The following is a 14,191-nucleotide window of genomic DNA, read 5'->3' as shown; positions in this document are numbered from 1 at the left end:
AGCATGCGCGTAGTTTGGCCGCTTGAACGCCGAGCTTCCTCCCGAGAGTTAAACAATTCTGGTCATGCGCAATAAGGACCCAGCGCCGTTGGCTTCGGTGGCTTCCGGTGGGGGTTTTATTGTTGGGAGAGGGAAGGGCAAAGCAACCCGTGACAAAAGATATCGAAGCCAAAAAATAGAAATCTTTTAAAAATTGATGGCGAGGTTTGTTTGCAATACATGTATGATCGCTTCTCCTGGAGTGAACTGGAGATAATAACTTAACTGAAATGACCTGTCCTTGAAAATAAGGGCGGGAGGAAATGCCTCAGGTTTTCTCAAGGTGACCTTGAAAAAAAAATGAAGCGCAATGGCGCATGCGCAACGGTATTTGTGCACCTTGCAAGATGGCGGCTCCCAGTCGAGCCATGTTGCTGTGTGGGAACTTGGCCTCTTTAGCCGCCCGCATGGCTTTTAATAGGTCTTGCGGGCTACGGGTAAGAAGACGCTTGTGTTTTTTAATAGTTAGATTCCTATGTGGTCGATTAACTTTAAAAAAAGCAGTCTAAACGTTTTTTCACCCAAAAAATCCATGTATATTTTGCTTTATCATTAGTTTACCTGAGGATTTAACCATGCTTATCTCCTAGTATAAATTATATGAAGTATTCTCTAAAGTTTACTCTTAAGATAGCAAATATAGAACTGTATGTCTTGCATATCGTCTTAGTTGCAGGATGCCCCAAGATGATCAATATGGACTACCGGTCGATGTTGTTATTCGTAGTTACTAAGTACGCTAGTAATAAACTATTCAAGTAACAATTTAGCTGCTATTAAAGTAGCATTCAATTACTTTCAGATCATAAATATTTAGAGGGGGCCGATGAACAATCTGAAACTTGGTGAAGGGATCGATGAGCTGAAGAGTTTGGACTATGTGGACTTTGCTATTTCTAAAACCTCTCGGTTTTCTTCGCTTTTCTCATAATTGGTTATTCCCCTTTCTTTAAAAGGGCTGTAAGTAAGCTGTAAGTTCATAGCTGGTTTTCTGTTCAATAAGAACAAATGTTCTAATGTTCATGATAGAATAGATATTGGCTGTGTCGTGCTGTTAAAAAGATTTTTTTTCTAGAGCAGTGATGGTGAACCTTTTTGGCAACTGAGTGCCTAAACCGGAATGCGCGTGTATCTGTGCGCGCTGGAGTGCTGGAAACCCAAAGATCATCTGGCCAGCAGGTGCATGCCTGTTTTTTTTTTTACCATTTTCAGGCTGTTTTCCGGTGCTTGGGCACTGGTGAATGCCAGCTGACCAGTGCACAGGTGCACGCCTGAAACCAGAAGACCAGCTGGCCACGGCGCACATGCCCACAGAGGGCTCTGCGTTCCACCTGTGGTGTGCGTGCCATAGGTTCACCATCACAGTTCCTGCGTTTTTCCTATCCTATATTTATTGAAATAAGCTATACAGTTTTGCTTTCTTCCCAGAGCCTACATTTTTAAATTGTCTAGACTAGATTCTTAAATACACATATGTTCCACAGTGTAATAGATAACTTTTGGTTCTCTTGGATACAGCATTAATTTCTTCCATTGACTTTTTGAATGACAAGTTGGGGTGCTGGGATCCTCAGAGGACTGTTATAATTGGCTTTGGGTCTGGGATTCTTATTGTAATATCTCTGTTGGTAATTTTCACTTGTATCACTATCTTCTAAGGGAATTCTCAGCTGGCACATCCTCCTCTCTAACCTCCTTAAGTGTTTGAGAAAGATAAGGCTCCCACCTCCCTCCTGCCATTACTAGATTATTAAAAAAAAGAATACATTTTATAATGCTTGGATATATGGGGCATGAGAATAACCTTTGGAGTCAGCCTAGATCCCAAATGGTCTGAGTCAAAAGGAGGAATGTAGGTGAGGTAAGAGTCTCAGAAGGGATGCTCCCTAGTTCTCTAGAATTTCCAGGATAAAATGACCTCCCTGCCTGCCTCCAGCAGCAGTTCGTGATTTGCATGAGTTTCACTTTATTAAGTTTCCTTTTTTTACATTCCGTTCCCCCCCCCCAGTTTTTCTTTCTTTCTTTCTTTCTTTCTTTCTTTCTTTCTTTCTTTCTTTCTTTCTTTCTTTCTTTCTTTCCTTCCTTCATCTTTCCTTCTCTCCTTTCTTTTCATTCCTCCCTCCTTCCCCTTTCTTTTGTTCCATTTCTTCATCCCTTTTCTTCTTTCTTTCTTTCCATTCCTCCCTCCCGTTTCTTTCTTTCTTTCTTTCTTTCTTTCTTTCTTTCTTTCTTTCTTTCTTTCTTTCTTTCTTTCTTTCTTTCCATTCCCCTCTCCCTTTTCTTCTTTCTTTCCATTCCCCCTCCCTTTTCTTTCTTTCTCTTTCTTTCCTTCCATTCCTCCCTCCCTTTTCTTCTTTCTTTCTTTCCATTCCTCCCTCCCTTTTCTTTCTTTCCAATTCCCTCTCCCTTTTCTTTCTTTCTTTCCATTCCTCCCTCCCTTCTATTTTTCTTTCCATTCCTCCCTCCTGCCTTTCTTTCTTTCTTTCTTTCTTTCTTTCTTTCTTTCTTTCTTTCTTTCTTTCTTTCTTTCTTTCTTTCTTTCTTTCTATCATTACAACCAGGCATGGGAGAACGTAGTGGTTAATTCGTGCAAGCAATCGATTTAACACAATTAAGAAGTTGCCCTTTAAATGGGATTTTAAACAGAGGTTTAAGCTACATTGAACTGTGCTTCCATCCCGAGTGGAATTCCTCGGGACGGAAGGAATGGGTGGGCGGGGCCTGCCCTCCTCTCCGGCATCTCCTGCCAGCCCTTCCTGGGGGCCAAAAAGCCTCTGAGTTTAGCCCGCAGGACAGGACCGGCGGCGGGGGCAGCAAAGGGAGTTTCCAGGCCCAAGGCGGCTTGAATCCCAGCATGGGCCTGCCTGGGCGAGAGCCCGTTCTGCTGACTGAAATTGGTGGCCCGACTGTCCCACTGGTCTCCTGTGCTCTGGGTGCCTTCGATCCCCTGTGCAGGTGGCTGGGCTGAAGCGGCACCGCCAACCGCGCTCACTTCGGACGTCCGTCATAGCTGAGGCTGATCCACCATCCAGAAGAACCTGTCTCTCCATTCAGCGCCTCAGCCTTTCCCTGGCATGGAGACCGGGCGGGGCGGTGTCTGGGTTGCGCCCGGAGCAGGGAGGAGGCTGCTTCGCCACCTGCCACTGTTCCTGAACCTGCCGCTTCAGGATGTGCTCCTGGGCATGGGCGGACGCCGGTGGAGGTGGATGGTCTTAGGCGATCCCTGTGAAAGAGCCGTTCAACCCCAAAAGGGGTCGCGACCCTCAGGTTGAGAACTGCTGCTCTAGAAAGTAAAGGCAAGAGAAGACCTCTCAGACTTCCAAGATTTTGTCACAGTAACTTTGCATTCGGGGTAATATTATTAGTCCTGATTTTGTTTCCTTTAGGCAACCTTGCAGTGTTGAAAGGCTGGATAGACTTGAGATGTATGACTAATAGAATCAAGACTTCCTCAGAGGAAAAAAAAATACTTTTAAAAGAGCAAATCCCTTTTATCTTAAAATAATCCCATGCAAAACATTCAGTAGCAAAGCAATAAAAATATAAAATTGTTCCAACTTCCTACAGAAAAATTTAAAGGATTGGTCTGTTTCCAATTCAAAAGCAACATAGTTACTGAGTTTGTACAGAGAGAATAAAACCAGAAACAAAAGCTAAGGCATAAGCACATACTATATCTGTCTTTCAGAGACAGTTTTCCTGAAACAGTGAAGGAGGACGGCCTGTATAATAAGCAAAAATAAAAATCAGGAAGAATGTGGTAGCGCAATTTCCTACCATTTTATTAAAATACTTCCCTTCCAGAATTCTGGGGATTCCAGTTAGTTGATTCTGAGACTGTTGAAGAGACTGAATGCGCTTATTTCTTCCCTGCTCTCCTCATCTTAAAAATACATTTTTTTCTTGCAAATGTTTCATTACTCAACTAGGTAAGTAGAAGGGAGTGGGTTTTGCTCTCTTTTTCATTACCAGTAACTTGCCCTGTCAAGGAACCCCCAAGAACATTCCCAACAACACTGACAGGGCAAGCCACCAGCATATAAAAAGAAAGCAAACCTCACTACCTTCTGGCACTGATGATGTTACCTAGTTGGATAATGAAACATCTGCAAGAAAACAACCAGGCTCAGAGCATCAAGGACCTCATGATTCCTAATAGAGATGTCACTAGTCCCATACTGCTTCCTTGTGGTCAATGTGGCTGGCTTTTGGTGAATTTGGAGGTGGGCTGTGTGCTCTTTTGCACATTAATTACTCAGCCGTACTGACTTGTAGAATTCCATACTTCCTGGATAATAAAGCAATTACAGCAAAGTAGAATCAATCACTCTTAATAATAAGAATAAGAATGAATATATATATATATATATATATATATATATATATATATATATATATATATATATATGTATGTATGTGTGTGTGTGTGTGTGTGTGTGTGTGTGTGTGTGTGTGTGTGTGTGTGTGTGTGTGTGTGTGTGTGTGTGTGTGTGTGTGTGTGTGTGTGTGTGTGTTACAACCCTTGGTATGCCTAAATATGGGAGGAAGGTCACTACTCCCTCTTTCTGTCCTTCGGCTCATCACAGAAGACTATGCAGGCAGAAAACCATATTTTTATTTTTAATGTTGCCTTTTTATATTTGTGTTGTATTTGTACTGATAAATAAATAAAGGGAGACTAGTATAGATCTATTTCGAGCTAATTAGCTCTCATCAGCTAGCCATACCCTTACTGGTATGGCTAATTACAAATCCCAGTAAGGGTATGGCTAGCTGATGAGAGCTAATTAGCTCGAAATAAATCTATACTAGTCTCCCTTTATTTGTTTATCAGTACAAATACAATATATGTATGTATGTATGTATGTATGTATGTATGTATGTATGTATGTATATATATATATATATATATATATGTATATATATATGTGTATGTATGTATGTATGTATGTATGTATGTATGTATGTATGTATATATTGGTATTGACTAAGGCAATCAACTAAACAAGAAGTGATAACTTGGCATTTTGAGTTTTAGTTTTCATAATCCCTTTACTGCAAATGGAGGGTAACTGTTGCCTACCCATTAGAGATTCTGCACTTAATTTCTGAATATTTGATTAAAAATGCTTTTTTTTTTACTTTTGATTTTTTTTCTCCTATTATGTCACTGCTAGCTATGCTGGTACCTGTATTTACTACTTGCCTTGCCTTGCTTTGTTTCCTAGCATATACCCACAACTTCCCTCCTGCTGCCCGAGCAATCGGCCTTTCGTACGTACTGCACAGAGGTCAACCAAGAAGAACCCACAAAGCCAGGTGGTCGTGAGATAGATTCACGATACAAAGAAATGCCATGGAAATACTTGGAGAGTGAAGGTATGCATGAATAGAGGTAGAATGGAAGAATTTTTTGAGTCTAGAATCTGGTGAAAAATGTGTTTTTTGTGTAAATTTAGCTAGTTTTGGTTACATAACAAACCATGATTGAATAACTGTGGCTTATCATAGTGTGTGAAATAAGTGTCTCTCTGTTTACAAAATGCCTACAGCAACAAAGATCGACAATGAGATTTCTTAATATGTTACATGTACTCACACAATGTGATAGTAAAATAACAGGTAGTCTTTAACTTACAACTGGTCACTCAGCTGTGCCCTGTCCTGATTCATGACTACTTTTTGGATACTCACCAGTTGGCATTTATATCCTTTTGCAGTGTCCCAGGGTCACATGACCATGCTTTATAACACATTTGCTGAAAATTTGTGTTTTTCACTTAACATCCAGGGCATTTGCTTAAAGACTGCAGATTTATTTAACAACCATAGTGATTCACTTAATGACCTCTGCAAAAAAGATAAAATTTGGTCACTCATGGTAACTTGCAGCAAGATTGGCAAAAAATGTTTGAAATATGTCACCAGAATGTTGGAAATGCAAACAGACACAATTATTATCACATGTGGTGGATCTGTCCCATCGGCAAAAAATATTGGGTAAAGATAACCTGCTTTATGACCATCACAGAGTACAATTAATGGGCACACTCCTTTACAGTTGTAAGTTGACTACCTTCATAAAAAATAAAAACGAGCAAAAAAACCATTATATAGTTGCATATGTTCATTTCTACTTAGTGACAGTAAAGATCACTGCAATTGTGCCTTTGCCCTCATGAGAGTTCATTTTTGCAAATTCTTCAATCTGGAATAGCAGCACTATAAATAACTGGGTTCACATCTAAACCGAAACTCCTCACTTAGCCTGAGGTAGGAGCCCAAGTACTTGTTCTTCCAGAGAAAGAATGTGAATGAGAGAAAGAATCATTCATGCTACCTTACTTTTCTTGAGGCAAAGGCAGGGAATCAAGATACTGAACTGAACTAAAACTCAACCCTTCCAAGACGGAGTGGCTGTGGCTTCCGGCCTCCCGGTTCAACCAGGTGCTTCCATCTCTGGCCATCGGGGGCGTCCAACTAGCCCCCATGGAACAGGTGCGCAATTTGGGCGTCCTCCTGGATGCCCGGCTGTCCATGGATAACCATGTAACAGCCGTGGCAAGGGGGGCGTTCCATCAGGTCCGCCTGATGCGCCAATTGCGCCCCTTATTGGACCGGGATGCCCTACGCACAGTCACCCATGCGCTAGTGACGTCTCGCCTGGATTACTGCAATGCTCTCTACATGGGGCTTCCCTTGAGATGCACTCGGAGACTACAGTTGGTCCAGAACGCGGCCGCGCGGGTGATTATGGGGAGGACTAGATACTCCCCTGTAACACCTCTCCTGCGCGAGCTGCACTGGCTTCCTGTGGTCTACCGAGTGCGTTTCAAGGTTTTGACTATGATCTTTAAAGCGCTTCATGGCACAGGGCCTAGTTATATGCAGGATTGCATCCTGCCCCACACATCCCTACGACCAATTCGCTCACACAGAGAGGGACTTCTCCGGGTGCCGTCCGCCAAACAGTGCCGGGGGGCGACACCCAGGAGCAGAGCCTTCTCTGTGATGGGCCCAGCCCTGTGGAATGACCTCCCCCGTGACATCAGGATTACTTCCGATCTCCGCTCCTTCCGTGTACAGCTGAAGACCCACCTCTTTCAATTATCTGGCCTGGCTCAATCGCAATCGTAATTTTCTCATTCCTCCTAACTGTTTTTTAAATTGTCCTTAATATTAATTTTAACTGCATATTGGGTTTTTACAATTGGGGTATTTTAAAGCTGATTTTTAACTGTCTAATGATGTAATTTGTTTCCTCCTCCGTGTATGTATGAGTGTTGTGTATGTATGTACGTTTTTGTGTTGTTATATATTTTTTATGTTTATGCTCCATTGTACGCCGCCCCGAGTCCTACTTGGAAAGGGAGCGGCTAATAAATCCAAATTTATTATTATTATTATTATAGATACGTAATACCTTATGGGAGTTCAAAGCTCATTTGTGTGTGCGTGTGCATGCGCAGTACAAAAAATGTTTCGTTTTCAATCTGGAATGAGCCATTGTAATCTGGATGTTTTGTCGAACCTTTTTGGGTGTGGCACAGTGTGGGAGAAACAAAACCTGGTACCTTTTGGTTAATTCTAGGTTTTACACAAAACTCGGAAGGATCCTGAGTGCTCCTGTAGGATGCATTAGAATATAAATCACTGGCCAATTATCCCATGCATGGAATAATTAATACTTATTATAGAACATTTTGCACAGTCCTACAGTATAGGTATTATACAACTTTTCTTGCCACAGTTGTGAATTATTGCAATTGGTCAGTTAGTAACCCGATTGTTAAGGGAATCTGGCTTCCCCATTGACTTTGCTTGTTAGAAGGTCACAAATGGTGATCACATGACACTGGGACACTACAATCATCATAAATGCACGCCTGTTGCCAAATGTATGGATTTTGATCACGTGACCAACAGTTGTGTGGAAAACCAGCCATAAATCAACCTGTGCCGTTTTAACTTTGAACAGTCATTATACCAAGAGTTGTAAGTCATGGACTAGCTGTGATGTGAGTGTTTTGTTTGGCTTAGGAAGCCCAGTAATTGTGAGTAAGCAGGTAAATGTAGGGTTGTGTCATGTAATAAATCCTCAGGCGGCTTCATTGCTCATTTTTACATGTTTATAAGCTGAAAGCTGCTGCTGTGGAATGCTGTATTCATGAAAGATGGAGAGATGGACATACAGATGGTCCTGTATGAAGAGTCTTTGTTTTATGGGACAAAAGTTCCACATTTGTCAATTTTACTCATTGCAAGTTTGCTTTTCCTTTCTGGAACAATATTTAAAAGAATTTTGAGGTGGTTCCCAAACCTGTCCTGTTTCATCATATTTTCCTAGTGCCCTAGTTTGCTTTTACCAGTTTCCTAGATTTGCTTTTATCTTTTCTGGCCTGGGCCTATTCTTGTCTCCTTGGCTTCCTTCCAGGTGAGATTGGAAAAAGGGAAGACTTATGCCTAGTTCAAAATATGGCAAGGGATACTGCTAATCAGAAGACAGCAGAACTCTAAATGGACAAGTGGTCTTGTTTAGTATAAAATAATTCCTTCTGTTGCTTTAGTGTGCAAGTCACACAGCCAGGAAAATTGCCAACTCTGATATAATGTTTCCTATTCCCTAAAACTACATATATAGGATTACCTACAAAATGGATTCATTTGGTAAACTGGAGCCATGGTCTTTTCGGTGGTGGCCACTCCTTTGTCAATTTTTCAATGCATATAGATAAGGTCACATCAGGTCTGGCTATAAAAGCAAAATTCCATTTCTTTATTATTCTTTGCATTAAGATACATTCATTTAATGAGCTTGAATTACTATACAGTGGGGCAAAAAAGTATTTAGTCAGCCGCCAATTGTGCAAGTTCTCCCACTTAAAAAGATGAGAGAGGCCTATAATTGGTATCATAGGTAGACCTCAACTATGAGAGACAAATGTAAAAAAAAACAAACCAAACAATCACATTGGCTGATTTGGAAAGAATTTATTTGCAAATTATGGTGGAAAATAAGTATTTGGTCACCTACGAACAAGCAAGATTCCTGGCTCTCACAGACCTGTACCTTCTTCTTTAAGAGGCTCCTCTGTCCTGCACTCATTACCTGTATCAATGGCACCTATTTGAACTTGTTATCAGTATAAAAGACACCTGTCCACAACCTCAAACAGTCACACTCCAAACTCCACGATGGTGAAGACCAAAGAGCTGTCGAAGGACACCAGAAACAAAATTGTAGACCTGCACCAGGCTGGGAAGACTGAATCTGCAATAGGCAAGCAGCTTGGTGTGAACAAATCAACTGTGGGAGCAATAATTAGAAAATGGAAGACATACAAGACCACTGATAATCTCCCTTGATCTGGGGCTCCACGCAAGATCTCACCCTGTGAGGTCAAAATGATCACAAGAACGGTGAGCAAAAATCCCAGGACCACATGGGGGGACCTAGTGAATGACCTGCAGAGAGCTGGGACCAACATAACAAAGGCTACCATCAGTAACACACTACGTCGCCAGAGACTCAGATCCTGCAGTGCCAAACGTGTCCCCCTGCTTAAGCCAGTACATGTCCGGGCCCGTCTGAAGTTTGCTAGAGAGCATTTGGATGATCCAGAAGAGGATTGGGAGAATGTCATATGGTCAGATGAAACCAAAATAGAACCGTTTGGTAGAAACACAACTCGTCGTGTTTGGAGGAGAAAGAATGCTGAGTTGCATCCAAAGAACACCATACCTACTGTGAAGCATGGGGGTGGCAACATCATGCTTTGGGGCTGTTTCTCTGCAAAGGGACCAGGACAACTGATCCGTGTACAGGACAGAATGAATGGGGTCATGTATCGTGAGATTTTGAGTGCAAACCTCCTTCCATCAGCAAGGGCATTGAAAATGAAACGTGGCTGGGTCTTTCAACATGACAATGATCCCAAACATACCACCCGGGCAACGAAGGAGTGGCTTCGTAAGAAGCATTTCAAGGTCCTGGAGTGGCCTAGCCAGTCTCCAGATCTCAACTCCATAGAAAATCTTTGGAGGGAGTTGAAAGTTCGTGTTGCCCAGCGACAGCCCCAAAACATCACTGCTCTAGAGGAGATCTGCATGGAGGAATGGGCCAACATACCAGCAACAGTGTGTGCCAACCTTGTGAAGACTTACAGGAAACGTTTGACCTCTGTCATTGCCAACAAAGGATATATAACAAAGTATTGAGAGGAACGTTTGATATTGACCAAATACTTATTTTCCACTATAATTTGCAAATAAATTATTTCCAAATCAGCCAATGTGATTGTTTGGGTTTTTTTTTTACATTTTGTCTCTCATAGTTGAAGTCTACCTACGATGCCAATTACAGGCCTCTCTCATCTTTTTAAGTGGGAGAACTTGCACAATTGGTGGCTGACTAAATACTTTTTTGCCCCACTGTATATTTCTTATCAACAGTCTGGGGTAATTACCAAAATTAATTGTTAAATAATTTGAGAGTTGATTAGTTAGTCCTGAGAAAGGAGAAGCAGGAGAAAGAAAGTTAAAATAACTCGCTTTGATTCTGTTTGGTATAAGGGGGGACAAAGGTACACCCTGCTGGGCTTTCAAGATTTCTGTTATCATACCATACAACTATAAAATGGCATTCCTGGAATTCTTGAGTGGTTTCCTGACCTGAGTTACTTCAAGGGGTTGACAGTGTATATGAGATGGTAACTTATTGCTTTATGTATCCTGAGCATATTTGTAAAATGTTAGAGACAGGCCATAATTTTCTTTTCCTTTCTCCTTTAGAATACATAACTAAATATGGCAACGATCCCGTCTGGCTTGGATACAGGCGTAATTTCAAGGGTCAGGTTCCACCACAGAAAACCCGGAAGATGTGCATTGTGAGTACATTCTGTTTATGAATGTGTATGGACGGTTGGATAAGATGCAGCATATCTCTAATTTGTACTTGAAATGATATTTCATGCTTAAGGGATTGTATATTTCTATTAACTATGCAATATAACATGGTTTACCTCTGGAATGTTTTCTCTTTGAATTGGCTAATCTGAGTATTTGGAAGGGAGGGGCAGATTCTTATTCTAAAAATTGTAGGTGTTCATAAAACCATTGAATCCAAATTCCTCTTCAGTGTGAGAATCCTAATTAATACATCCTTTCTGGTTTCTGCTTGAACCGATCAGGATGAATCCATGGGGAGGCCAATTATTGTCAAACCACCTACTTATTGTTTCAGTGAGACTTGTCCCAGAATGCAGAATTATGGACTTTGGTTTATAAGACAAACAACAGTTGCATTCTGGGATGATCAGTCTTCATCCTAGATTATGTGACATTATATAGTACAGTATTTTAATATTTTACCTTGGTCTCTTCTATGCTAAACATTTACACTTTTGTCAATTTCTGCTCATGAGACAATTCCCAGTTTCCTACTGACCCTTGAACTTGTTCCAGGTGTCTAAATGTTTCCTAGAGTAGGGCGCCTAACATTAGGCACATTATTTTAAGTAATCTATGATGAATGGGACATTTATAGCATTTTCCTCTCCTAATTTTTTACACAATAAATTGTTTTGTTCTGTCTGTACTTAAAGAGAAGAGGTCATGTCTGTGGGAATCCTTGTCCCATCTGTAGAGATCAACATCTTTTTTTGGATTATAGGGTAAGTATATGGGTTTTTTTTCTTATATTTTTGTTTAAATGTACCTAACTTACCTGAAAGTCTCCAGAGTAGAGATACAAACATGTTCCATAGATTAAACATAGAAAAAAGATGATGCAAATAATATAAACAATATAAAATATAGGCAGTTCTGGAGCAGCTGGACATAAGAACTATAGGGGCAGCATTGAAATGTTAATGGAAAACAATTGCCCTAGCCCCCACAAGCTAACTGGATGAACTTTTAACGGGAAGTTTGAAAGACCAATGCCACTACAGAAACAATTCTGGTCTATCTTGCCATCAGTGGTATTCAGGCAGCAACAAAACAGTTGCATTGGTCGTATAAGCCATGTTTCCTTTTCTAACCGATGAGTAAAATAGGGCATGCCCTTTCATCTTACAGAATGTGAAGCTTCTTGAACAGTTTATCTGCCCCCACTCGAATGTAATCCTTGATGCAACCCAAACAGGTAACACAGCTATTGCATTTCATGCTTGCTTCATTTAATTCCCTGTCCCAGGTATTCTCTTTCTCTCCCTTTCCCTCTCCCTTATGTAACTATTCTTGTTCCTTCTTTTCTCCCTCCACTCCATACACAATGTTGTTGCTGGCCACATTTGCAGCAACCACTGTATTTTCCAAAATCTTATTTTAAAAACTGTCCCAGTTGGTTTGCTGCTCTCCAAGCAAGATGCCAGGGCTTTGGAGCGAAAGCATTTTAGTACAACATCTAAGGACCTCAATTCAAAACCACAGGATGTGTGTTACCTCCTTTATTGTGGGAATAGATAGCACACAGAATCAAGTCCCTGAATGCAAATCAGTCTAGAATTCACACAGTACTTATGTAACCTTTGGGACGTATAATGTACTTGTTCCTGTTGTTTGAGCATGTGTGAACAAAGCAGGTTAGACTGAGAGGCCAGGGATTTATCAGCAGTACAGAAAGTTGCGGAGTTGTTGCTAAATGAGGACTAACTGTATTTCAGGTACAGGTTTTTTGTTTTTCTTTTGCCTACCACAATGATCTCTTATTACATCTTGGAAACACATTTTCTCTTGCTTTGCAGGTGTGTGTGTAAAGAAGCAAAAGGAGCTAGTTAAAGCCATTGATCAAGCTCAAGACAATGGTGAGTAGCATAAATGGGTCTGGAAAATAAGGCAGCGTTGAGTGGAAGGTGACAAGTGCTTGTATGATAGGTTTTGGAGTTTTCAGAGCATCAAGGGTGAGGATGGGAGTGGCTCACAGAAAGCTTGCACTCCCATATTTACTATTGCTTTACTTTCACCATACAATTTGCCATTTTGCTGCCAAATTTCAGCACCGTGGTCTTGGAGTGCTTTGAAGGTTGTAGACAGAAATCCTGCCTGCCCCATACAAGCCATAAATTATCCACCTTATGCCATGGTTTATAATCTCACTCAATTCATATGCTAAGGCAGGCCCTCCCCCAACCTTCCATTAGATAGAAGGTGTGAACCCAGATCGATCATGGTCGTCTTTCTGATATGTTTTCTCTTGTGCCTCCTTTGTCAGGACTTCTACCAGTTAGCACTCCCTTGATCTCCTTCCGAGATGTGGATTGGAGCAACCAGCATCCAGCTGTTTCCAAGACTCCTCCATCCCCGGCTCTGTGTAGCAAGACATCATGGTATCCTTGGTATGACTGGCAGCAACCTCCAGAAAAAAAAATTAAACTCTTCAGGAGGATTTACAAGGATTACCTGAAAGAAGAGAGCAAGCTTTCATAAACCAAGCAAAAAAAAAAAAGCAATTATAACATTCCCAAGGAAGCCTGTAACTGATCCTTAAAAATCCTCTGAAGTATATCATTCAACTGTTACAGGACTGCTGTCTATTGTTTCCTCCAGAAGGACTTCTAGTGTCAGTAAATTGAATGGGATTACTGATGATTTTGGTGAATGAACTTTCCTGGAAACAAATGACTGAATGGGGCGGGAGGGGAAGTATAGGACAGTGGTAAAACAAAACAAAAATACAATGAAAAGCTATTTGATGTGTGTATCTACAGTGTGATTTTACAGTAAATCATGGTTTTGTTAAAATAGGCTGCTGTTGGCTGGATTCAGACAAAACATAAACAGATTTGCTCACCACACACCATGGTTTAGTACAGGGGTCTCCAAACTAGAGACAATGCAGAAGCTTCAAGGTAACTGTGGCAGTTGTTTGAATCCAACAAATATTTGCAATTTTAACAATTTGTAAAAATGCTGGGTTCAATGAAGGTGCTGACGGTGTGCAACTGTTTTTTAAAAAGCCAATCGCATTTTAGGAATAATAAATGGTGTTAAAAATAGATTCAATTATCCTAATGCCTAAAGGTAGTAACCCCTTTGTATAACCACAACTAGAATATTGTGCACAGTTCTGGTCACTCAGAAAGGATATAGAGGAGCTAGACAAAATTCAGAGGAAGGCAGCTAGGATGGGCTGGAGGGCTTCCTGATG

The 14,191-nt window shown here is 41.0% G+C and overlaps 1 protein-coding gene across 1 annotated transcript; it reads left to right on the top strand.

The window, feature by feature from the left end:
- The first annotated feature begins 200 nt into the window (after positions 1-200).
- MRPS18B (mitochondrial ribosomal protein S18B) lies at positions 201-13,549 on the top strand. Its single transcript, XM_081934060.1, has 7 exons — positions 201-476; positions 5,268-5,418; positions 10,831-10,928; positions 11,646-11,714; positions 12,121-12,187; positions 12,789-12,848; positions 13,256-13,549. Exons 1-7 carry the CDS (start codon positions 357-359, stop codon positions 13,468-13,470), a joined length of 780 nt encoding a protein of 259 aa, XP_081790186.1. The 5' UTR covers positions 201-356; the 3' UTR covers positions 13,471-13,549.
- Positions 13,550-14,191: the final 642 nt, after the last annotated feature.

The sequence above is a fragment of the Natrix helvetica genome, assembly GCF_964273705.1.
Source record: "Natrix helvetica genome assembly, chromosome: 1".
Lineage (NCBI taxonomy): Eukaryota > Metazoa > Chordata > Lepidosauria > Squamata > Natricidae > Natrix > Natrix helvetica.
This window is presented reverse-complemented; position numbering and strand designations above follow the sequence as displayed.

Coding starts and splice junctions, on each gene's coding strand:
- MRPS18B (XM_081934060.1), top strand. CDS start 357: ATGCGCAACGGTATTTGTGCACCTTGCAAGATGGCGGCTCCCAGTCGA. Junction 477..5,267: donor ATAGGTCTTGCGGGCTACGG/GTAAGAAGACGC, acceptor TTTGTTTCCTAG/CATATACCCACAACTTCCCT. Junction 11,715..12,120: donor ATCTTTTTTTGGATTATAGG/GTAAGTATATGG, acceptor TTCATCTTACAG/AATGTGAAGCTTCTTGAACA.